Source organism: Mchenga conophoros, linkage group LG7 (genome assembly GCF_057382185.1).
Source record: "Mchenga conophoros isolate Kocher_MC1m ecotype Shallow Benthic linkage group LG7, M_conophoros_male_GT1.1, whole genome shotgun sequence".
Classification (NCBI taxonomy): Eukaryota; Metazoa; Chordata; class Actinopteri; order Cichliformes; family Cichlidae; genus Mchenga; species Mchenga conophoros.
This window is the reverse complement of record NC_140532.1, coordinates 10,731,602-10,757,636: the sequence shown is the minus strand read 5'-3', so window position 1 is coordinate 10,757,636 and position 26,035 is coordinate 10,731,602. Positions and strand designations below refer to the sequence as shown.

General features: G+C 43.5%; 2 protein-coding genes across 2 annotated transcripts; both read right to left on the bottom strand.

Moving 5' to 3' along the window:
• Nucleotides 1-6,663: 6,663 nt before the first annotated feature.
• LOC146569611 (kielin/chordin-like protein) lies at nucleotides 6,664-12,318 on the bottom strand. Its single transcript, XM_085281369.1, has 10 exons — nucleotides 12,311-12,318; nucleotides 11,722-11,953; nucleotides 8,368-8,443; nucleotides 7,722-7,804; nucleotides 7,543-7,636; nucleotides 7,380-7,459; nucleotides 7,211-7,296; nucleotides 7,019-7,109; nucleotides 6,797-6,864; nucleotides 6,664-6,676 (listed from the first exon to the last, which is right to left on the bottom strand). Exons 1-10 carry the CDS (start codon nucleotides 12,316-12,318, stop codon nucleotides 6,664-6,666), a joined length of 831 nt encoding a protein of 276 aa, XP_085137495.1.
• Nucleotides 12,319-21,857: 9,539 nt separating this feature from the next.
• Nucleotides 21,858-23,652, bottom strand: LOC146569610 (uncharacterized). Its single transcript, XM_085281092.1, has 8 exons — nucleotides 23,455-23,652; nucleotides 23,274-23,348; nucleotides 23,114-23,179; nucleotides 22,932-23,006; nucleotides 22,765-22,830; nucleotides 22,583-22,657; nucleotides 22,420-22,485; nucleotides 21,858-22,312 (listed from the first exon to the last, which is right to left on the bottom strand). Exons 1-8 carry the CDS (start codon nucleotides 23,488-23,490, stop codon nucleotides 22,214-22,216), a joined length of 558 nt encoding a protein of 185 aa, XP_085137218.1. The 5' UTR covers nucleotides 23,491-23,652; the 3' UTR covers nucleotides 21,858-22,213.
• Nucleotides 23,653-26,035: the final 2,383 nt, after the last annotated feature.

Below are 26,035 nucleotides of genomic sequence, written 5' to 3'. Positions count from 1 at the left end.
CAGCCAAACCGATTTACTCAGGAACAAATAAAATACTAAAGAAAGCCAAACAATAACATTTTTAAGTTATCTAAGTGACTTATATATATGTTTAACCTGACTAGCGAAAGACGGCGGTGGGTTTGAAAACGATTTGCCGGGAGTCCGGTGTTCTCACGGCTCTAGTTAGCCTTGCCCCCGCCTAGCTAACGAGCTAGTGGGTAACAGACGTCTCCGAAAACGTCGGAGCGCTTTTGAAAATATGCGGTGTCTTGATAAACTGGGCAGATATTTGAGGTTTACACAGCTACATTCTCGCCTGAAAATATGTTAAACGTTTATTTTGTGACCCAGAAAGAATAATAAGAGTAAAGTTAAAACTACTAGCTGCCGCCATTGTTGACAGCTGCGCTATGAATTCTGGGACACAGCTTCTTCTTCTTCGGGGTTTAACGGCAGCTGGCATCCTTGTACATGCAGTGCTGCCATCTTCTGTTTCAGTCCGTTATTACACTCTTAAATCCTACTACTCATTCCTGCGTCCTTTGTGATCTTACAAAGCTTCAAACGATGCGTCGACTATTAAATTAGTCGTCGACGATTTTAATAGTCGACATAATCGTGACTAGTCGACTAATCGTGGCAGCCCTAATAAAGTAAAGGCTTTAAAACAAAGTAAACACTGAAAGTACAAACATCGCTAATGTCACATAACTTTGCCGGCATGTGGCCAACAGTAATGTTTTAATATCCTTTGTAATTAAACATTTGCACATAAATAAGTGACATAATATTCAGAACTTACTTTTGAAAGTTTACTCTTTGGCCGCCCCGCTTCCACTTCTTTGAAGTGTCTCCCAGTCCCAGTGCACTTGTTAGCATGTTTTGGTTCGTGCAACTGGTCGGTCGGGTTATTGTCTCCCCAGAAACATTTCCGCTGTGTTGTGTGTGCTTTTGCACCGTTTTTCTTTTTGCAGGCATTTCCCTTTTTGCAGCGTTTTTCTTTTTGCAGGCATTTTCCTTTTTGCAAGTGTTTTCTGAAGTTGCAGTCCGTTTGGCCTCTCAGGGCCACCGTACAGATCTGATTCCACTTAACACAAAAACTGATGCATCAAAAAGCAAACCCGTGACCAAAGACAGTCCAAATAATTTACTAAGAACACTGGATACTAAGTGCACTGAACTGAAAGGACAGCTACCTAATACATTTATGGACACTTTAAGTGATATATTGTACATTGTTGAAGATTACTTGTTTGAAATTATTTAAATGTTTTGTTCATGTCTATGTTTTGGACCATTTAAATGTAGAATACACTCAAATCACTTTTTTCCCCCTTTAAGTTGTTGTCAGTGTCTCATTCTGAGTGGAGGGTTTTTCCTTCTTTAAGTTGAGTTACCACTGCCAGTCTCCTTACAATCCTAACTGAACCCAACATGAGTAGATTCTCAAATTTGTTTTTACTTGACCTTGGATGACAGATTACTGTTGATCTGACTGATTTTTGACTACTCAGTTAAAAAAGGTGACACAAACAACACCTAAAAAAAGGAACTTAAGACACTCGGGAGTTGCACCTCACCAACATGTGAAAATAGACCATCACTTCAGTAGTGTTCAAATATGAAGAGGAACCCAGCGTCCATGCCTGCCCATTACTGAACTCCTGTCTATTTAGCATGCACACTGAGATGAGACAGACAGAGAGTAGAGAATTTTCTGATACGCTTTGAAAAATGGATCTGGGAATGTAAGTGTCATGGTCCCTGTGCCTGCCTGGCCGGCCCCACAAGGCTACATGTGTTGTTTGGTTTTCTTTCTCCCTCTCTGCCTGGGAGAGAGGAGCTCACTGTGGGCTCCCGCCCCTGGCCCACACACCTGACAACAATCAGCTGTCATCACCTAGGAGCACTATTTGAGGCTGGAACACAGTTCCTCTCGTTGCTGGATAATTGTACTACAGACGTTAGTGATTCTCCCAGCTCCTGTGAACCTTTGCTTTGTGATTTGTGAGTGACTTCCCTTTCTTCTGCTACAGACTTTCCTCCCCGGACCTGTGACTTCCCTGCCGTGTGAACGTGGGTGAGTTTGGGCAAGAAGACGTGAGCGAGTGTGAGAGAGCTTCCCCGTGATTCCCTGGAGTTTGGATTTCCCTTCACTGTATATATCGTGCACTGGTGCTGTAAATAAACTGTTTTTGGAGACGTCTAACCGCTCTGCGCTTGAGTTCCTACTACCAGATTGTGACAGTAAGCTGATCCTTAATCACTTACACAATATTGATATTTGTAATGATAATATCTAGGCAAGGCAAGTTTATTTGTATAGCACAATTCAACAACAAGGTGATTCAAAGTGCTTTACAGAGACATTAGAAACAAATAAAAAGCATGATTTAAAATTGATTAAAACAAGCAAACAAACTAATTAACAAACAAACAACAGTATATAAAATCAAAACAGATAAAATCAGAACAGTAGATAAAATCAGTAGTTAAATGTAAGTTTTGAAATTTAAGCTTAAAAGTGTGGATTTGGTGCTTTATTCAAATGCAGCTGAGAATAGGCGAGTCTTCAACCTGGATTTAAATAAACTGAGTGTTTCAGCTGATCTGAGGCTTTCTGGGAGTTTGTTCCAGATATAAGGAGCATAAAAGCTGAATGCAGCTTCTCCGTGTCTGGTTCTGACTCTGGGAACTGATAAAAGACCGGATCCAGATGACCTGAGGGATCTGGAAGGTTCATACTGGGTCAGGAGGTCACTGATGTATTTTGGTCCTAAACCATTCAGAGCTTTATAGACCAGCATCAGAACTTTAAAGTCTATCCTCTGACGGACAGGCAGCCAGTGTATCCTGATGAACATAAGGTTGGGGAAAACAATCAGTGAGTGGGATATTTTTAAATGTATTCTTTACTTAGAAAAAGTTCTTGTGTGAATGAGGCAAGTGCTTTGAGTTGTTAGCATGCTGTCTGTGCAGGTGCTTGCTAAGAGCCAAAGTTGTGTTAACAGTATGATGCAGCTGTTTCTATCCTGGAGCTGTCTCCACTTTACCACTGCATTCTCATCATTTCTCCTATAAAAAATAAAAGTAATGCTCTGACCCATGAATCAGCTGATTGTAGTGAGAGTGCAAGAATCAACAACGGACTGCTGGAAACCGGTTCTCGATTCCCATCCCTACAGGTTGGTGCACTGAGTGGTTACAGTTGGAGTGTGGAAAGTGTTTCCTGTGACCCTGGACTGCGCCAACACAACAAACACAACACATAACTGATATACAGTGATGGGAATAACGGCGTTACTTTTTTTCAGTAACAAGTAATCTAACTAATTACTATTCCTATCGTTACAATGCCGTTACAGTTACTAACAAGAAAATGCGGTCCGTTACTATTTTTCAACAAACAGACAGTTGAAGCTGTGTTCAGCTTACCGCATCTTATATCAGTTGCACGGAAGTAGCTGACTACGTAAGTAACACACTGTTTTTCTCTTTTTCTTTAGCGTTTACTGATGACATCACGAGCCAGTCTGAACTCTAATCTCTGTCAGTATAAATGACTTGGATGAGATGATGAAATATGTTTTATGGATACTTATGTTATCGTATTACTTCTGGTCCAAGGTTCTGGCAACCTGACTGGAATCTGGTGGTTTTTGAGTAGTAGGAAGTAACACAGTCAATCTTTTTCTTTCTTCAAAAATGTCTCTGATTACCTTTAGTGAACTGAAATAGCCTTTCTATGTATAGTCAATGTCAACTGTACTTGGACTGTGGCTACTGTAAGTTATAGTTACAAGAAATGAAGCAGATGGTGGCATTATCTTACTGTTTTGACTTCTTCGTTAGCTGGCAGGTACCCTGTATCTGATTACTGATTACTGTTTAGCCCCAAAATACAGAATAGGTAATACCAAAAACTGGGCTTGAAGGCCTGATTTACTTTTTGTTTGTAATAGCAAAACAATAGCATAGACAAGCAGCAAAGCCTGGCCGTTGTTGTAGTAAGCATGCAGACTCAAACACTCAGGATCATAAAATTGCAGAATTTTACACTTTGATGTACTGCGGCAGATATTCAGAAAATTTGTCATGTTCCAGTTCTCTCCTTGTGTACAATCTCTTCTAAAACACTTTCTCCGATGAGTGTCCTGTGAGATCCCACAGACTTGCGTACTTCACTCCATTCAAAGCCAGCCCATCTTTTGCCACAAGGTATCTGTCTTCTATCATACTCGGAATCAGAAAAACTACATGTAAAAATTTACAGTAATATCTCAGCACACATGTAGAGTACTCATCTTATATCAATACTCAAATCTTACTGATCGACACTGATGTCTTAGTGATGTGTGATAAATGTGACATTTCTCAAATACACGAGAAATTTATGTGACTTAAAATGTCTATTACTGCTATATATGTGATATGCTGTTTAATGAGGTTTACTAAAAGATGTGAGAAAATGCTGAAATGCATAAAACAAGATTTACCCATAAAAAAAACATACACAGTTGTGATACAAAACAAAAACGGGCTGTTCAACGTTCAACGTGTGTGGCCACTACCAGCTCCACCACCATCATCAAGTTTGCTGACGACACCGTCGTGGTGGGCCTGATCTCTGATAACAACGAGACGGCCTACCTGAAGGAGATTAGGAATCTGGAGAACTGGTGCCAGAGGAACAACCTCCTTCTAAACGTCAGTAAGACAAAGGAGCTGATAGTGGACTTCAGCACTAAGCAGGAGAGGAACTACCAGACCCCCGTCATCAACGAGTGCCCAGTGGAGAGAGTGGACAGCTTCAAATACCTCGGAGTTCACATCACGCAGGACCTGTCATGGTCCTGTCACATCAACACCGTGGTGAAAAAGGCCCGACAGCGTCTCTACCACCTCAGACGCTTGAGAGACTTCCAACTGCCCTCCAAGGTGCTCAGGAACTTTTACTCGTGCACCATAGAGAGCATCCTGGCGGGAAACATCTTAACCTGGTTCGGGAACAGCACCATGCAGGACAGACGAGCTCTACAGAGGGTTGTGCGGTCAGCTGAGTGCACCATCCGCTCCGAGCTCCCTGACCTGCACTCAATCTACAGCAGGCGGTGCTGGACCAAGGCCAGGAAGATCGTGAAGGACCTCAGCCATCCCAACAACAGACTGTTCTCTCTGTTGAGGTCAGGAAAGCGATTCCGCTCCCTGAAGACCAACACAGAGAGACTGAGGAGGAGCTTCTTCCCGCAGGCGATACGGTCTCTCAATCACACCACCACACAGTACTGACCCACACATATGGTTCTTACACACACACTGGACTTTCTGGACTTTGGTTTTGCACAACACTGGTCACTATATTCTTCATTTCCAGCTAATACTTGTACAGCTGCTGTTATTGTGTATATATTTATTTATATTTAGATTTCTTCATACATTCTTATATAGTTCTATATTGTGTATTGTGTATTTTGTTGTACAGTTATTTTATTTTCAACTTTAATTTATATATTTATCTTTATCTTATTCTTCCCAGTTAAATTTACCCTTCATTCTAATTTGTGTTGTACAGTTATTTCATTTTTAACCTTAATTTATATTTTATTCCTTCCTAGTTAAATTTACCCTTTTTAATTTTTCATATTTATTTCCTATCTTATTCATAGCCTTTTCCTTTTTTGTTCTCTTTAGGTCACGAGCAGTTGTCCAAGCATTTCACTACATATCGTACTGTGTATGACTGTGTACGTGACAAATAAAATTTGAATTTGATTTGAATTTGATTTGATTCGAAATAAGCCAGTTGCAGTGCTATGATTCCCATTTACCCTCAAAACATAGGGGAATCTTTTAGTCTCTCCGCTGGGCATCCCCCTGTGGTTTCTTGTCAGGATTTGCCACATAGCCTCATGCTGATCCAGAGCTGTTAGGCTATTATTTACAAAAAAAAAAAAAAAAAAGAATACTGGCACCAACCTCGGTCTTCCTAAAACATCCCTGGGAAAAACAAGAAAAAAAAGATATGATTAAAAATAAACATGTGAATCCTGGAAAAAAAAATCCAAAACCTCCAAGTCCGGGGTCTCTGTAGGTTGGCTAAAACGGGGGATCCAAAAATTACAATTCTGTGTACAGCACAAATTCACACTGACATTTTTGGAAAGGTGTGGGTAACGGAATGAGAGGGGTCTTTGGGGATGTCTTCATATTCCACCTCATCCAATATACATGCTACAATAGCAAGAGAAGGTTTTCATATAGGGCACTCACTTGTAAGCAGCACATGCACTGTAAGTGTGTGTGTGAGTCAGAAATTTCTTTAGCAGCTTGGACAACAAAGATGTGGATGTGTAATCGGGTTGGAGCAGTGGACAGGAGGGCACTTCTTCTCATGGCAAGTTATATTCCCACCCTAAAACAGAAGCACCAAAAGAACTGTCAATGATATTAACAGGCATGAAAAGTGTGAAGTCAAACTGTGTTATAATCCAGAAAAGAAAAAAGCACAAAGAAAGCAGAAATATGTCTCCTGATGTGGGAAAAGCCATAAAACGCACACTTTGCCTGATTTTTTTGCACTAGATACAAAACATTTTATATACACCTGCCTTACACCTGCAGTGCAAGCAGGGTCCACTCCCAGGAAGCCTGAGCATTACCCCATTAGCATACACCCTCTGATCATACTGACAGTCTGGAAGAAAAAACACAAATAGCTGATCGGTTGTTTCTGTAAAAGTTGAAATATGTGAGGGAACTAGACGCATATTTTTGACACTGACCATTGCATGTGGCACAACACTCTCCTCTGTACCTAGCTGGATGAGTACAGTGTGATGTAGGACATGATGCAGCCATATTTCTACAAAACACTTCACCTGCCTAAGAGACAGAGAAAGAAAAATATTGAATGTATATGTCAAATTCTCCACTTAGTTGTCACATATATCACAGCTAATCTGAAAGACAAATAAATTTAGATCCATTTTTCAGTCACATGAACATCATGTAACCATAACTATCAAACTAAACTCACAGAGCAGTAGCATTGGAGGCAGGGGTCACTCTTTGAGGTGAAACTTTCTCCATTTCCATACACTTTGGACTCATATTCACACTGTTCGCATCTACAGGTTTATGTAAACATTGATTAAATACATTTTAAAAGGACAAGAACTCTACAGGCTTAAAATATGATATGGATGATCGCAGCAGGCAGGCTCCTTACCGTGGACAACACTCGTCAGCATGATACACTGGATTGTGACAAGATGGAGCAGGACAGTAAACGTATGAACACACCATATTTCCATTCTTTGAGAGAAAGAACAAACAAAATAATCCTTAATTCACTTACACATATCAAAATCAAATCTAATGTTAACTTATAGACACACCTCACATCTACACTCTTCACAGGGGTCTCCAACAGGGATCACAGCTCCATTAGGGACTTCATGTCCATTCACATCACAGCCTACAAGACACACAAATAGACACATTATGCCTCTACAGTCTAACACATATACAAACCTTATTACACAAAGCAATTAAGCCCACCTTCACAGACTGGACAGCAGGTATTTGGAGGAGGAGCAGCAGGGTTTCTACAGGGAGTGTAACACTGCTCCCTCTCACAGCGAACATAACCGTCCTGTGTTGAAGAGTGAACAGCATTATTAGAGATGAAGGTGAGTGACCAGATGAAAACCTGAGCATGTAGTTGCTGTCAGACCCACCAAACACTGGCAGATATCACAAGGACTCTCCACCGACCTCCAAGAGTCTCCATTGTTATAATTTACACCAGAATGGGTGCAACCTGTAAACACATCACATTATTGTATTATTCCTGTGCTTCTAGGTATGAAGATATTAAAATATTTGTGCAAAATCTTACAGCGAAAAAAGCAAATACATTTTATTTGTACATCAAAATGTGTTTTTATCCACCCTAAACCTTTCTGCAATGAAGATGCTCAGTGCAGAGTTTGTTTCTAACAACCCCAAACCAACAAGAAGGTCCTTTTTTTTTAATATATATTTGTTGTCCTGTCAAGTTTTATGAATTAAAGTAAAAAGGAGAAAGCAAAGTTATGTCAGGATAACTATAAAAATGATCAGAATATATAATGTATATAACATACACAGGGTTGGTGTAATAGAAAAGTATGGAAGGGGTAGTGTGAGATAGAGGGAGATGATCTGTGGTCATCCCTAAAGCAAGCAGCTGAAGAACAAGCGATACAATAAATAGTCCAGACAGAGTTACCAAAGAGTTTGGAGAAAATTAATTATTATTTTAAGTGCTAAAAAAGACATGTTTAATTTTTTTTTCTTATGCTTCTCCCAGATGTATTGGTTAGTAAAGTTTTTTGTCCTTACTTCTGGTTTGCTCAGTGCAGTATCCAGGTAAATTCTCTTCTTTGCAGTCTTGAGGAGGGCACTCCCTCTTGCCCGTCTATTCAAATTCAGAGGAAAAAAATAATTAGAGAAAGAGTGAACAGAAAAATAGGACCTGAAGACTTCCTTTAAGCTCATTAAATATTATTGATGGTTGTTTATTGTGCCTGAACATCAAAGACTCACATCACATGTATGTGTTGGACAGCCGGGCACATTCTCTGCACAGTTCTGAGTAGGGCATGGCCGGGATGGGCACTCTCTATTGTCCTTCTATTCAAATCAAGAGATACAAAAATGACAGAAATAATGAAATGAAAAACAGGACAAGAAGACTTATTTAAATTCATTACCCATTTGTCTCTGCTGTTTATTGTGGCTGAACATAAATACTCACATCACATGTATCTTTAGAATCAGGGGGACACGTGACCAGGACAATCCCATGGAGAGGAAACAAAATCATTAGTCCACATCATCTGTGAAAACTTCAGTAAGTCTGTTTGCATATATCATTTGCTGGATGCAATGTTGACACACACACACACACTTTATAGACTCTTAACTATAACCAGAAGTGTCTTCCACATACTAAGTAAACAAGCCTGTTAGCAATGTATGATATTTACTGTGGAAAAAAGAGCAAAGAAATCTGGACAGGGTTTCATTTTTTCTGGGAGATTCCCTACCAAACAGATCAACAAGTTATTAAACAGCAAAGTCATCTCAGCATTTAGTTGTTTTAATGACTCCAAAAGACTCAAAACAATGTCTTCCAGAGTCATTTTAGAGAGGTCATTAAATGGTAAATGGACTGCTTCTTATATAGTGCTTTTCTACTCTTCTGAGCACTCAAAGCACTTACACAACTTGTGCATTCACCCATTAACACAAGCACATTTTTCTAGGTGCTTTCTAAGTAACATTCACACACACACACTCATACTCCGGTGGATGCATCGGAGAGCAATTTGGGGTTAGTATCTTGCGCAAGGACATTTGGCATGCAGACTAGGGGAAACCAGGAATCGAACCACCAACCTTCCGATCAGTAGATGACCTGCTCTACCGCTTGAGCTACATTATTCTGAGTGAGGCTGCCCACTGTGCCAAAAGGCATTTTTGTCATCAAGCCAAGCATATGGGAACTGTAACAGGCACTATTTAAATAGGAGATGAGCTGTAGACATGCAGTCAGTTCACAAGGTTTAATGCCAATACACATATACACATACATATACACACCACAGTAGCATCTAAAACAAACAAGAAAATAAGAACTTCTTTAATAAATAAAGGAAACTGTAATAAAAAAAAATAGTATGGAACTACGGTACGTAAAGTCATGATAAGTGCTGCTGGGAATATATTGAAAACACCATGTGTAGCACGTATAGCGTATAGTGATGTACACGTCAACCGAAGGGCAAAAATATATGCAAGACAATCTCATTGCCAACCACTGCTCACACAGTGCCTTCACTGTGTGAAATGACAAGAATTGGTTGAAACATCCATCCATCCATGGATCTTCTTCTTCTTATCCGGGGCCAAGTCGTGAGGGCAGCAGCCTGAGCAGTTACCAGGGAAGTTGTCCCTGGCCAACTTCCCTGGCATGTCTGGGGGAACACCAAAGCATTCTCAGGTTAGCCAACAGGTATGTTGTCTCTCCAGTGTGTCCTGGGTCTTCCTGGAGCCTTCTCTGGGTGGGACATGCCTAGATCACCTCACCCAGGGGGCACCCAGAAGACATCCTTATCTGATGCCCAAACCACCTCAACCGGCTCCTTTCCATGTGGAGTAGCGGCAGCTCTCCTCTGACCCCTCCCAGATGACTGAACTCCTCACCCCATCTCTAAGGGAGAGGCCAGCCACCCAAGAGATTTGGTTCTATTGGTCACTACCCACAGCTAGTTGCCATAGGTGAGGGTAAACAATGGACCGGTACAGGGTCCGGATCACTGCAGCCACAGCACCAATCTGTTTGTCGATCTCCTGCTCCTTTCTCCCGTCAATTGTGAATATGACCCCAAGATAGAACTCTTCCACTTGGGGGAGAAACTCGTTCCTGACCTGGAGTGGGCACTCCACTGTTTTCCGGCTGAGGACTATGGCCTCAGATTTGATGATGCTGATTCTCATTCCCACTGCTTCATTCTCAGCTGCAAACCACTCCAGTGCAAGCTGGAGGCCATCACCCGATGAAGCCAACAGAACCACATTATCTGCGAAAAGCAGAGATGAGACTGTGAGACTACTCAAGTGGAAGCTTTCCACCACTTGGCTATGTCTGGAAATTCTGTCGATAAAAATTACCAACAGAAACTGTGACAAGAGGCAGCACTAGTGGAGTCCATCACCCACCAAAAACGAGTCAGACTCATTGCCATTTATGCAGAACAAGCTCTTGGAACGGTTGTATAAAGATCAAATGGCCCATAGCAATAGGCCAGACACCCCAATACTCCAGAAGCACACCTCCCACAGGACACTCTGAGGGACATGGTCAAATGCCTTCTCCACGTCTTAAAGATGGGAACCACCACCCCAGTCTGCCAATCCAGAAGTATCTCCCCTGATCTCATAAGATAAGAGATAAGATAAGACAAAACTTTATTAATCCCTCGGGTGGGTTCCTCTGGGAAATTCGGTTTCCAAAAGCACAGCACCGACAGAAGTTACAGAGCGTGAGCAGAATATTATATATATATACACACACACACACATATATAAATACAGAGACATATATAAATAAAATATATGAAGGGGATAAATAGAATAAATAGGAATAAAAATAAAAATACAAGTGAACTGCACATTTAAAGTATTGAGGTCTATTGCACCGTTGACTATTAACAAAAGTATTGCAAAAAAGGTATCTCACAGTGAAGTGAAGAGGCACTACAGCTTAGTTGTTCCCCCCTCTTTTGTCCTCCTGTTTCCCCTCCCTCTCCCCTCCAGAGAGGCGTTAAACAGTCGGATGGCGTGTGGGACAAAGGAGTTTTTAAGTCTGTTGGTTCTTGTCTTTGGGAGAAGCAACCTGTCACTGAACAGACTCTTCTGGTTGTTTATGGCCGTGTGCAGAGGATGCCCAGCATTGTCCATAATGTCCAGCAGTTTTTTTAGTGTCCTTTTCTCTGCCACTGTCACCAGAGTGTCCAGCTTCATGCCGACCACAGAGCCAGCCTTCCTGATCAGTTTCTCCAGCCTGGATGAGTCCTTCTTTGCTGTACTGCTCCCCCAGCACACCACAGCATAGAAAAGTACTCCAGCAACCACTGACTGCATTGCAGTCATTGCAGCATTGTAGAGGCGTGTTAACCAAGACAGCCCTACAGCATCCAGAGCCTTCTGGAACTCAGCGCGAATGTCATCAACCACAGGTGCCCTGCCACCAAGGAGTTGTTTAACTGCCTCAGTGACCTCACCCCCTGAGTTGTCCCCCTCGTCCTCAGACTCTGCTTCTTCCACAGAAGATGTGCCAGTGTGATTAAGTAGGTCCTCGAAATATTCCTTCCACTGCTCAACAATGTTCTCAGTCAAAGGCAGCAGTGCTCTGTGCAGATCTCTGCCAGTGTCACAAAATCTGTAATGAGAGATTGTGATACTGGCAGAGAGGAGGAGGCAGAGAGGAGAAGGACCCAAATGCAGACACTTGAGGCATGAGTGAGATGGAATTGGACCTTGCCTACCCCTGCCCCAGTTCAAAAGTTCCAGTTCCCCAGGTGAGGGTGGCTAGGGCCCAGCTGGTTCCTGCACCTGTACAAGTTCCTGAGCCCGATCCACTAGATCAGTTCCATCACCAACGTCCAGAACTACTGGTGTTTGCTTTTAGATTCTTAGTTCCAGGTGTCTTTCCACTTGTTGCCCATCCTCTCGTCATCCTGCATATTTAAACCCTCAGTTTATCCCTGTTCCTGGTCACCTCGTCATCTCCTCATGTGTGCGCCTTGTTTGCTCAATCATATAAGTTCTACATTCCAGTTTGAACTGTGCTTTTTGTTGTTTGTGTTTTGTCTGCATTATGGCTATTCAGCAAACAAGAGCTGTTATACAGGGAGTGCAGAATTATTAGGCAAGTTGTATTTTTGAGGAATAATTTTATTATTGAACAACAACCATGTTCTCAATGAACCCAAAAAACTCATTAATATCAAAGCTGAATGTTTTTGGAAGTAGTTTTTAGTTTTAGCTATTTTAGGGGGATATTTGTGTGTGCAGGTGACTATTACTGTGCATAATTGTTAGGCAACTCAACAAAAAACAAATATATACCCATTTCAATTATTTATTTTTACCAGTGAAACCAATATAACATCTCCACATTCACAAATATACATTTCTGACATTCAAAAACAAAACAAAAACAAATCAGCGACCAATATAGCCACCTTTCTTTGCAAGGACACTCAAAAGCCTGCCATCCATGGATTCTGTCAGTGTTTTGATCTGTTCACCATCAACATTGCGTGCAGCAGCAACCACAGCCTCCCAGACACTGTTCAGAGAGGTGTACTGTTTTCCCTCCTTGTAAATCTCACATTTGATGATGGACCACAGGTTCTCAATGGGGTTCAGATCAGGTGAACAAGGTGGCCATGTCATTAGTTTTTCTTCTTTTATACCCTTTCTTGCCAGCCACGCAGTGGAGTACTTGGACACGTGTGATGGAGCATTGTCCTGCATGAAAATCATGTTTTTCTTGAAGGATGCAGACTTCTTCCTGTACCACTGCTTGAAGAAGGTGTCTTCCAGAAACTGGCAGTAGGACTGGGAGTTGAGCTTGACTCCATCCTCAACCCGAAAAGGCCCCACAAGCTCATCTTTGATGATACCAGCCCAAACCAGTACTCCACCTCCACCTTGCTGGCGTCTGAGTCGGACTGGAGCTCTCTGCCCTTTACCAATCCAGCCACGGGCCCATCCATCTGGCCCATCAAGACTCACTCTCATTTCATCAGTCCATAAAACCTTAGAAAAACCAGTCTTGACGTTTCAGCTTGTGTGTCTTGTTCAGTGGTGGTCGTCTTTCAGCCTTTCTTACCTTGGCCATGTCTCTGAGTATTGCACACCTTGTGCTTTTGGGCACTCCAGTGATGTTGCAGCTCTGAAATATGGCCAAACTGGTGGCAAGTGGCATCTTGGCAGCTGCACGCTTGACTTTTCTCAGTTCATGGGCAGTTATTTTGCGCCTTGGTTTTTCCACACGCTTCTTGCGACCCTGTTGACTATTTTGAATGAAACGCTTGATTGTTCGATGATCACGCTTCAGAAGCTTTGCAATTTTGAGACTGCTGCATCCCTCTGCAAGATATCTCACTATTTTTGACTTTTCTGAGCCTGTCAAGTCCTTCTTTTGACCCATTTTGCCAAAGGAAAGGACGTTGCCTAATAATTATGCACACCTGATATAGGATGTTGATGTCATTAGACCACACCCCTTCTCATTACAGAGATGCACATCACCTAATATGCTTAATTGGTAGTAGGCTTTCGAGCCTATACAGCTTGGAGTAAGACAACATGCATGAAGAGGATGATGTGGACAAAATACTCATTTGCCTAATAATTCTGCACTCCCTGTATGTTTGCACTGAAGCACTGCAGCAATTTCCTAATGTTGTAAACCTGCTCAACATTTGGCAATAAAACCCTTTCTGATTCTGATTCTAAAGAGTCTGTGTAAGGGAGCCCTAACAACATTACACTCTACAGATATATGATATACTCACCTGTCAGAGATTTACAAGGCAAGAGGAGAGACCTGAGGCGGGGCGGTCCGAGTGTCAGGTGAACTAAACTTCAGGTAAGAAGTTATGACCTGCAGACTATCTGAGTCAGATATAAACCAAGTTTAGGTGGAGTTTATTTTCGTTGTGCTGACTTTTTACAGTCCGTTACAATAACTCGTACTGCATGCTAGCTAGCATGACAGAGTGTCTATACAGCTGGGTGGGTGTTATGATGTTACTGATAGTGAACTATATTTCATTTATAAGGTTAGTTAGTAGAGTTGCCAACCGTCCCGTAAAAACGGAATGTCCCGTATTCAGAGAAAATATTACGCGTCTCATATTGAGCTGAAAAGGAACGCGATTTGTCCCGTACTTCAGCTAGAATGGAAAAAGACACAAAGATGGATTTATTCTGTCGTTACACTGCACAGCTGCCTCTTCTTCTCTCATTCTCTCTCCTCCCTATCCTTTTGCTACTTCAATCATGAAACTGATCAATGATCAGCTGATCGGCTTTTCTCTCTTGTTTATTTATCGCCCACTTTGCGCCAGAAAGAGAAAACCAGCAGATGTCACGCTAAACAACAGCAGCACGTTTAAGCTTGATCAGCTGTAAAGCTGTATTAATTTCTAGTATCAGCTGATGTTTGCTGGAGCCACAGCTGTAAAGCTGCTGGTCATGATCGGTTTGGTTATCTGGTGAGAGGGAAACATGAAGATGAAACCAGGAGATGTCCTTACTGAATCATCAGAGCTGAACAGGTGATGGAGAAACAGGTTTACCTTTTAGGTGACATGAATGAGTTGAAGTTATGAACTGTTTCTGGGAGACAAATAACATCAGGATCCTTTTCCAAGTAGCTGACAGCTGGTAACTGTGCAGGGGCGGGTCTAGCAAAGTTTTGCCAGGGGGGCCAGGTAGGGCATTAACAGGGATAGGGGGGCACAAAGAAATACTTTTCTTTCTTTCGCAAATTAGCTCACATAGACATATTAGTTGTGCCACTTCTTAATGACGGTATCTTAGCTAACAACCCCAACTACCAGATTCAACTTGTAATTGGCTAAAAATAACTTAGCCTACTGGTGAGAGGGACGTTGTTAGCTCTCCACATTCCGACGTTTCAAAAGCTTCAGGAGCTGTCCGCTCAGCACAGCATCAGCACCACGGAAATACACGGATACATCCGTAGACTCGAGACAGAATTCACAATGCGTTTTTGGGACTTTCAGGTATATGGTCCAATGTTTTCTTTTCTGATCAAACCAGAAATCTTTAATGAGCAGCTAGATTTGTCTCCCAACTCTGGCTGAGTTAATGCCAGTTAATGCAACATTGAAGCAGCTGGAATCCATAGCTGCGCGTGTTCATGGAGCTTGGCTTTACATATCTGTGTGAGCAGATTTTCTCTCACATGAAGAGTGTCCTCAGGTAGCTGTCTGAATGCTGGACACTCACTCGGAGACGTGTGTCATGAATGCTGATTGGCCTGGAGCAGACCAGGAGAAGGTGATTGGACTAGACCAGTGATGCCAGTGTGGGAAAGTGATAAAGCTTAGATTTAGCCAGCAGCACCTGGGAGTGGACAGATGTGAGACCATAGATCTTCCTTGTTGAACTTATGCATAAGCTTTCACTACCAGTCAAAGGTTTGGACACACCTTGTCATTTAATGTTTTTTCTTTATTTTGACTATGTTCTACATTGTAGATACATACTGAAGACATCAAATATATGAAGCAAGATGTATATACATATGCCTCACCTCTGTCAGTGCGGCTGTGGCTACAATGTAGCTTGCCATCACCAGTGTGTGAATGGGTGGATGACTGAATGTGTAAAGCGCTTTGGGGTCCTGAGGGACTCGTAAAGCGCAATACAAATACTGGCCATTAACATTTACCATTTACCATATGCAGCTAAGAAAAAAAAAGTTTTCAATTTTAGATTCCTCAGAGTAGCCACCCTTTGCTTTGTTGACAGCGCTGCAAACCCTTGGCCTTCTCTCAATGAGCTTCATGATGTAGTCACCTGAAATGGTTTTTACTTCACAGGTGTGCCTTGTCAGGGTTCGTTTATGGAAATTCGTGCCTTCTTAATGGGGTTGGGACCATCAGTTGTGTTGTGCAGAAGTCAGGTTGGTACACAGCTGACATTCCTATTTGACAACTGTTAGAATTCATATTATGGCAAGAACCAGTCAGTTAAGAGAAATGACAGTCCATCATTACTTTAATGAATTACTTTAGGTAATCTCTTTTTGGTAATCTCTGTCTTTCACTTTAGAACTAAAGGTCAGTCAGTTGGGAAAATAGCTAAAACTTTGAATCTGTCCCCAAATGCAGCCGCAAAAACCGTCAAGCGCTATGACAAAACTGGCTTACATGAGGACCGCCCCAGGAAAGGAAAACCAAGAGTTACCTCTGCTGCTGAGGATAAATTCACTGAGTCAACAGCCTCAGAAATCACAAGTTAACAGCACCTCAGATTAGAACCCAGATGAATGCCACACAGAGTTCCAGTAGCAGACACATCTCTACATCAACTGTTCAGAGGAGACTGCGTGAATCAAAATCAGAATACTTTATAAATCCCTAAGGAAATTATGTGGGTTACAACTGCTCTAAGACAGTAACAATAACCGGCTAAACAATTTAAACAATACAATATGTTACAGATTTTACAAATTTAAGTAAAAGCATATAGACATCACTCAATTATAAATATCAAGAACTAACAGAGGTCTTATAAATAAATAGAATATTACAGAGTAGAAAAGAGCGTGTGCAAAAAGGGTGTAACTATTGCAGTGTTTACTGTGCATTAGATGGAGGACTTGTATAGAGAGATGGCCATGAGCAGGATTAATTTCCTGTGTTGTTCAGTGGTGCTTTTTGGTAATCTCAGTCTTTCACTGAATGAGTTCCTGTGACTAGCCAACACATCATGAAGTGGGTGGTATTATCCAGCATTGTTTTGTCTTAGACAACATCCACCTCTCAGACACCACCTTAAGGGAATCCAGCTACATCCTCACAACATTACTGGCCTTGCGGATCAGTTTATTTAGTCTGTTGGCATCTGCGACCCTCAACCTGCTGCCCCAGCATGGAACAGCATAGAGGATAGCACTGGCCACAAAAAACTCATAGAAAATCCTGAGCATTGTACGACAGATGTTGAAGGACCTCAGATGCCTCAGAAAATCGAGACGACTTCACACCTTTATGGTCGAATAACTGCTAAGAAACCACTAGTAAGAAAAAGAAACAAGCAAAGAGATTTGTTTGTACCAAGAAATGCAAGGAATGGGCATTAGACCAGTGGAAATCTGTGCTTTGGTTAGATGAATCCAAATTTGAGATCTTTGAGACCCTCTGCCTTGTGCCGTGTCTTTGCGAGACACAGAAAAGGTGAATGGATGGTCTCTACATGCACGGTTCCCACGGTGAAGCATCAAGGACAAGGTGTGATGATGTGTGGGTGCTTTGCTGGCGACACTGTTGGGGAATTATTCAAAACTGAAGGCACAATGAAATCAGCATGGCTTCCACAGCAACCTGCAGCAACATGCCATCCCATCCAGTTTGCGTTTAGTTGTACCATTTTTTATCTTTCAACAGGACAATGACCTCAAACATACCTCCAGGCTGTCTGAGGGCTATTTGACCAAGAAGGAGAGTGATGGAGTGCTCTGCCAGATGACCTGGAGTCCACTGTTGCCTAACTTAAAACCAGTCGAGATGGTTTGGGATGAGATGGATGACAGAGCAAAGTCAAAAGGGCCAACAAGCGCTCAGCATCTCTGGGAACTCCTTCAATACTGTTGGAAAACCATTTCAGGTTTCATGAAGCTCATCAGGAGAATGCCAAAAGTGTGCAAAGCAATAATCAAAGCAAATTGTGGCTATTTTTAAGAATCTAAAATGTATAACTTGTTTTGAGTTATTTCACACTTTTTTGTTTGCTAAATAATTCCTTATATGTTCATTCATAGTTTTGATGCCTTATTTACATTATTTACATTGTGAGAAACTACAATGTAAATAATCATGAAAACAAAGACAAACCATTAAATGAGAAGGTGTGCCCAAGCATTTGACTGTTGAATGAAATGAAAAGAAACACCGATAGTGATATATGACAGATAATAGCTCTCACAGAAAGAACATGAGTCACCTTCTTTGCATTGCTCCTTCAAACATGATTTCAGGAAGTACATCTCTCTCTTTAGTTTTTCATTCTGTTATAAAACAAACAAACAAAAATATATGTCCAGATATGTCCTGCAATGTTTCATGCCATTTTTCATGAAAACTCATTGTGGAATATTCCATCCATCCATCCATCTTCATCCGCTTTGTCCGGGGCCGGGTCGCGGGGGCAGCAGCCTAAGCAAAGAGGCCCAGACCTCCCTCTCCCCAGCCACCTCCTCCAGCTTATCCGGGGGAATACCAAGGCGTTCCCAGGTCAGCCGAGAGATATAATCTCTCCAGCGTGTCCTGGGTCTGCCCGGGGCCTCCTCCCGGTGGGACATGCCTGGAACACCTCACCCAGGAGGCGCCCAGGGGGCATCCTTGTCAGATGCCCGAACCACCTCAGCTGGCTCCTTTCGATGTGGAGCAGCAGCTGCTCTACTCTGAGCCCCTCCCGGATGGCCGAACTTCTCACCCTATCTCTAAGGGAGAGGCCAGCCACCCTTCGGAGGAAGCTCATTTCTGCCGCTTGTATCCGCGATCTCGTTCTTTCGGTCACTACCCACAGCTCATGGCCATAGGTGAGGGTAGGGACGTAGATCGACCGGTAAATTGAGAGCTTCGCTTTTACACTCAGCTCCCTCTTCACCACGACGGACCGGTGCAGCGTCTGCATTACTGCAGCCCCAATCCGTCTGTCAATCTCCGGCTCCCTTCTCCCATCACTCGCGAACAAGACCCCGAGATACTTGAACTCCTCCACTTGGGGCAGGAACTCATCCCCGACCCGGAGTGGGCACTCCACCCTTTTCCGGCTGAGAACCATGGCCTCAGATTTGGAGGTGCTGATCCTCATTCCCGCTGCTTCACACTCGGCTGCGAACCGTTCCAGTGCGAGCTGGAGGCCCTCACCCGATGAAGCCAACAGAACCACATCATCTGCAAAAATCAGAGATGAGATTCTGAGGCCACCAAAGCGAAAGCCCTCCGCCACTTGGCTGCGCCTAGAAATCCTGTCCATAAAAATTATGAACAGAACCGGAGACAAAGGGCAGCCCTGGCGGAGCCCATCACCCACCAGGAACGAGTCCGACTTATTGCCGGCAATGCGAACCAAGCTCTTGCAACGGTTGTATAGGGATCGAATGGCCCGTAGCAATGGGCCAGACACCCCATATTCCCGCAACACCTCCCACAGCACACCCCAAGGGACACGGTCGAATGCCTTCTCCAAGTCCACAAAACACATGTAGACTGGTTGGGCAAACTCCCATGCACCCTCAAGTATCCTGGAGAGGATAAAGAGCTGGTCCAGTGTTCCGCGACCAGGACGAAAACCGCATTGTTCCTCCTGTATCTGAGGTTCGACTAACGGACGAACTCTCCTTTCCAGCACCCTGGCATAGACTTTCCCAGGGAGGCTGAGGAGTGTGATCCCCCTGTAGTTGGAACACACCCTCCGGTCCCCTTTCTTAAAGATGGGGACCACCACCCCGGTCTGCCAGTCCACAGGTACTGCCCCTGATCTCCACGCAACATTGCAGAGGCGTGTCAACCAGGACAGCCCTACAACGTCCAGAGCCTTCAGGAACTCGGGGCGGACCTCATCAACACCAGGGGCTCTGCCACCGAGGAGTTGTTTAACTGCCTCAGTGACCTCGCCCCCGGAAATTGGCGGGTCATTCCCCTCATCCCCAGACTCTGCTTCCTCCTCGGAAGACGTGTCAGTGGGATTAAGGAGGTCCTCGAAGTATTCCTTCCACCGCCTGACAATTTTCTCAGTCGACGTCAGCAGCGCTCCGCCAGCACTATACACAGTGCAGGTAGAGCACCGCTTTCCCCTCCTGAGACGTCTGACGGTTTGCCAGAATCTCTTCGAGGCAGTCTGAAAGTCTTTTTCCATGGCCTCTCCGAACTCCTCCCACACCCGAGTTTTTGCTTCAGCCACTGCCCGAGCCGCATTCCGCTTGGCCTGTCGATACCTGTCGGCTGCCTCCGGAGTCCCACAGGCTAACCAAGCCCAATAGGACTCCTTCTTCAGCCTGGTGGCTCCCTTCACCTCTGGTGTCCACCATTTGGTTCGGGGATTACCACCACGGCAGGCACCAACCACCTTGCGGCCGCAGCTCAATGCAGCAGCTTCGGCAATGGAGACGCTGAACATGGTCCATTCGGACTCAATGTCCCCAGTCTCCCTCGGAATGCTGTTGAAGCTCTGCCGGAGGTGTGCGTTGAAGATCTCGCGGACTGGGGCCTCTGCTAGACGTTCCCAGCACACCCTCACTACGCGTTTAGGTGCACCAGGTCTGTCCAGCGTCCTCCCCCGCCACCTGATCCAACTCACCACCAGGTGGTGATCAGTTGACAGCTCAGCCCCTCTCTTTACCCGAGTGTCCAGAACATATGGTCGCAGGTCTGCTGATACGATTACAAAATCGATCATCGACCTACGGCCTAGAGCGTCCTGGTGCCACGTGCACTTATGGACACTCTTATGTTCGAACAGGGTGTTCGTTATGGCCAAACTGTGATTAGCACAGAAGTCCAATAACAGAGCACCGCTCGGGTTCAGATCAGGGAGGCCGTTCCTCCCAATCACGCCCCTCCAGGTCTCGCTGTCGTTACCCACGTGAGCATTGAAGTCTCCCAGCAGGACAACAGAGTCTCCAGGTGGAGCACCCTCCAGCACCCCCCCCCCCCCCCCCCCCAGGGACTCTAAGAAGGCTGGGTACTCTGAACTGCCACTCGGCGCATAAGCGCAGATGACAGTCAGGACCCGTTCCCCGACCCTAAGGCGCAGGGAACAAACCCTCTCGTCCACCGGGAAAAACCCCAACGTACCGGCAGCAAGCCGAGGGGATATTAGGATACCCACCCCAGCCCGCCGCCTCCCACCAGGGGCAACTCCAGACTGAGACAGAGTCCAGCCCCTCTCCAGGAGACTGGTTCCAGAGCCCAAGCCATGTGTAGAGGTGAGCCCGACTATATCTAGCCGGTACCTCTCAACCTCACGCACTAACTCAGGCTCCTTCCCCACCAGAGAGGTGACATTCCATGTCCCTATTGCCAGTCTTGGCAGCCGGGGGTCAGTCCGCCAGGGCCTCTGCTCCTGGCCGCCACCCGGCACACAATGCACCCGACCCCTATGGCGCCTCCTGCGGGTGGTGGGCCTGCGGGACCATTGTGGAATATTATGAAGTGAAATCCTAAAAGGTTGATTCTGTTTATCTGGACGTAGCAGTTTCAGTGGCAGAAATGATTCATCAATCATCCAAGTGACTTCTTCAGTCTCAGCTGACTCCAGGTTTCTCCAACCTTATAAACAGTACCTTTGCACAATGACTGAAACTAGCACCACTGACTAACAATGGGCTCTAGATGTCAGTTTCTTGATCATTTATATGTAAACTGTCATAATCAAAACCACTTATCAATGTCCATGATTACCATTCACAGAGAGTTGGGGAATGGCTGCAATCACAGCATTGTAAGAAGAGTTGTTCTTTCGGGGGATCAACATTGGAATTTCCATACCTGGATGATTGAACATGCATCAAGAAATATGAAGTGGAATATTTACCTCAACACTGACCAAGTGCAGCCTATGATCCAGCTTTCTTGATATATCCTCCAGATTTTGCAGGCTGTCATTTCTCTATAGTTTGTCATTGGGGCAAAAAAGTAAAAATAACAGTAAATGAATAAAAGTTTAAAATCCCAGTATGTCATGTTTAATTATGCCATGTCATGTTTAATTATGCCAATTTTGGCTCGCACAGTGGTTACGTCTATCCTATTCTCCAGCATTGACAGTTTTTCAGTCTGTTATAAAAAAAAAGAAAAAAAAATCCAAGCATGTAATTTCATGTTTCATTGTGTTATTTGTTTGTGAAAACTCATAGAGTAAGTGCAATCTTTACCTGAGCTTTGACGGTTTTCTGCATATGATCGAGCTCTCTTGATATATGCTCCAGATGTTGCAGGTTATCATTTCTCTGTAGGTTGTCATTGGGGCAAAAAAGTGAAAATTAAAGTAAATAAATCAAAGTTTAAAATCCCAGTATGTCATGTCATATTTCATCATGTCCTTTTTGGCTCGTACAATGGCAACGTTCAGTGTACGTGCTAGCTCGTCCATCCTATTTTCCAGCCTCGACAGGTTGTCAGTCTTTTATAAAAAAAAAAAGAATTTTTTTTAGTATGTTATGTAATGTTTCATTGTGTCATTTTTTGTGAAAACTCATTGGACTGAGTGCAATCTTTACCTGAGCTTTGACCGTTTTCTGCATGTGATCCAGCTTCCTTGAGATATTCTCCAGATGTTGCAAGCTATCATTTTGCTGTAGTTTGTCATTAGGGCAAAAAAGTAAACATAAAAGTAAATAAATCAAAGTTTAAAATCCCAGTATATCATGTCATGTTTCATTATGTCATTTTTGGCTCTTACAATGGCCACGTTCAGTGTATGTGCCAGCTTGTCCATCCTATTCTCCAGCCTCGACAGTTTGTCAGTCTGTTATAAAAAAAAATTTTTTTAAAAATCCTAGTATGTTATGTCATGTTTCAGTGTGTCATTTTTTGGTGAAAACTCATTGGACTGAGTGCAATCTTTACCTGAGCTATGAACATTTTCTGCATGCGATCCAGCTTCCTTGAGATATTGTCCAGATGTTGCAGGCTATCATTTTGCTGTAGTTTGTCATTGGGCCAAAAAAAGTAACAATAAAAGTAAATAAATCAAAGTTTAAAATCCCAGTATGTCATGTCATGTTTCATTATGTCATTTTGGCTCTTACAATGGCCACGTTCAGTGTATGTGCCAGCTTGTCCATCCTATTCTCCAGCCTCAACAGGTTGTCAGTCTGTTATGAAAAAAAGAAAAAAAAAATCCCAGTATGTCATGTCATGTTTCAGTGTGTCATTGTTTTGTGAAAACTCACTAAGTGCAATCTTTACCTGAGTGTTGATCGTTTTCTGCATGCGATCCAGCTCCCTTGATATATCCTCCAGATGTTGCAGGCTATCATTTCTCTATAGTTTGCCATTGGGCCAAAGAAGTAAAAATATAAGTAATAAATCAAAATTAAAAATCCCAGTATGCCATGTCATGTTTCATTATGTGATTTTTTGCTCATACAGTGGCCACATTCAGCTTACGAGCCAGCTCCTCCATCCTATTCTCCAGGCTCAACAGTCTGTCAGTCTGTTATAAAAAACAAAAAAAATCCTAGTACGTCATGTCATGGTTCACTGTGTCAATGTTTTGTGAAACTCATGCTTTAAGTGCATCACTTTACCTGAGCTCTGACCTCATCCAGCACCCGAGCCATCTCCCCCACCCTTATCTCTAGCTTCTGTAGTCTATCATTTACATCTCGAGGAGCTCTTCGATGCTCCAGTACCACAGCTCTCTGCATCTGATCCCTCTGAATGTCCTGAGGATGATGGCTGGTGTCAGTCAGAGAATCTTTGGTTCCTAAAATATAAATCCTGGTAAACTGGGTGGGAATGACAGGATCTTATAGTTGGGAGTTAGTAAAAATCTGGTTTATCAGTGAATAATCAGATATGATTTTCTGTTCATGAGGAGTCCACTGATAGAAATAGTGCAAGAGTATTCAAAATACAATAAATGATCAGAGGCAATAATGAGGAGAAATAATGAGGTTAAGAAAAAATACATAGTTTGGGTAAAAATGAAGTCGGCTACGTACACATTATGCCTATAGGAGCTGCTCATTCAAGTAAACCTGCTCCACAGTGTTTGTGCTGATGTTAAGGCCTGAGTAGGTTTGCTCTTTACAACGACCCATTCATTGCCAAATTTTTGTAAATGTAGACTGCATGACTAGGTGCATGATTTATACACCTGTGTGTGAAATCATATGGAATTGAAAACACCTGAATTAAAAGATAATGAGATATGGCCCAGTGCATATACTGTATATGTACCAGCTATGTGTAGAGGTAATAATTTATTCATCCAGTACTGTGCAAAAGTCTTGAGCAACCACATATTTCTCTATAATTTTTTAAAGAAAATGGAACCGGCAATTTTTGGGGTGACATTGTGCAAACATTCATAAAAATATATAATAATGGATTAGATTTATATAGCGCTTTTCAAGGCACCCAAAGCGCTTTACAATGCCACTATTCATTCACTCTCACATTCACACACTGGTGGAGGCAAGCTACGGTTGACTACTGTGTTTTAAATGCACTTTAGAACAACACACAATAACACTACACATCCCACATAGCAAAATGGGTATGCCCCAGATCTGGCCCACACAATGTGCTTACACATGGCCCACATACTGCAAAGAATGACGGCCCGTTGGTGGCCCAGATCTGGTTTGCCAGAGGTGGCTTACACATGGGCCAGCACAAGGCCAGTTGCAGACACACTGGTGGTTGTGTGCTGGACCATGTGTGGATTAGCTCTGGCCAACCTGATCTGGGCCACCAAAGGGCTGTCATTCTTTGCAGTATGTCGGCCATGTGTAAGTTGTGTGCAGCCACGGGTCAGTTGCAGACACACTGCTGGCCCTGTGCTGGCCTAGAACAGTTTCAGCTCTGGACCCAGATGTCAGCCTAATGTGAACCTTAATCAAGCCATGTAATAACAACATGTGCCGGAACATAACAGTGCAAAAGTAACAAGATGAAACTCTGTTCAGGCAGTTAATGTACTGATTCTTATATAGCGCTTTTCTATTCTTCCGGATTACTTAAAGTGCTCTATACAACATGCCACATTTACCTATTTTCTCAAAACTGAGTGCTTCGTAACTACATTCACTCTCTTTCCATGCAGACTGGTGGACTCAGGAATCGAATCACTAACCTTCCGATCAGTAGGTGACCGGCTCTACCACCTGAGCTAGAACCACCCAGTGGTAAACATGAGTAAACCCTCACTAGTTTTTGGATAAAGTGTACACTCACAAACCTGTCAAACCTGTATTTGAAATGTTGGCTACCGTAGCAGTATAGTATTGCAACGTGGCATTTGGGTCTTCTAACTAAAATAGGAAAAATAGGAACATAAATAGTGCCATCATTGCCAGGCCTGGCCCACATCTGGTTGACATACATCCTGAAACGACACCAGTCAGTCAGAAGTGTCAGCTTGATGCCAGATCTGTGGAAGACCTGTTTTCTATGAGCCTGGGCCTCATACACCAAACCATAATCGGGCCAGATATGGCATGCCATCACATAAACAGTGCCATCTACGCCAGGCCTGGACCATATCTGGATGACATCCCACTTACCATGCCAGAAGTCAGCCAGCAGTGCCAGCTCGACACCAGATTCGGACCAGACCTGTCTGCTATGTGGGATGAGCGGGAGGAGGGAGGTATGGGGTCTTCACACACCCCTGTTCTCTATTAGGCATCAGGCGGAGGGGCTGGGATGCGGGGCCTCCCTGCTGCTGTGGAGCCGGGGGCGGTCTGCTTGCCTCCACCCAGGGAGACAGGGTAACATCTCCTGGGTCTAGGTGCAGTTTCCCCCTCTGGGGGCGAGGGTACCTGGACCTGGGGTATAGAGTATGTTTGGGGAGTATGATTGTGTGTACAATGTCCATTTGTGTCTGTCTTTACGTTGGGTGATTGCTGAGTATTTGTGTATATGTGCATGAGGGTGGGAATACACGTTTGTGTCTCTGTGTGCCTGTTTGTCTGTGTCTATATGTCAGGTCGGGTGTTAGA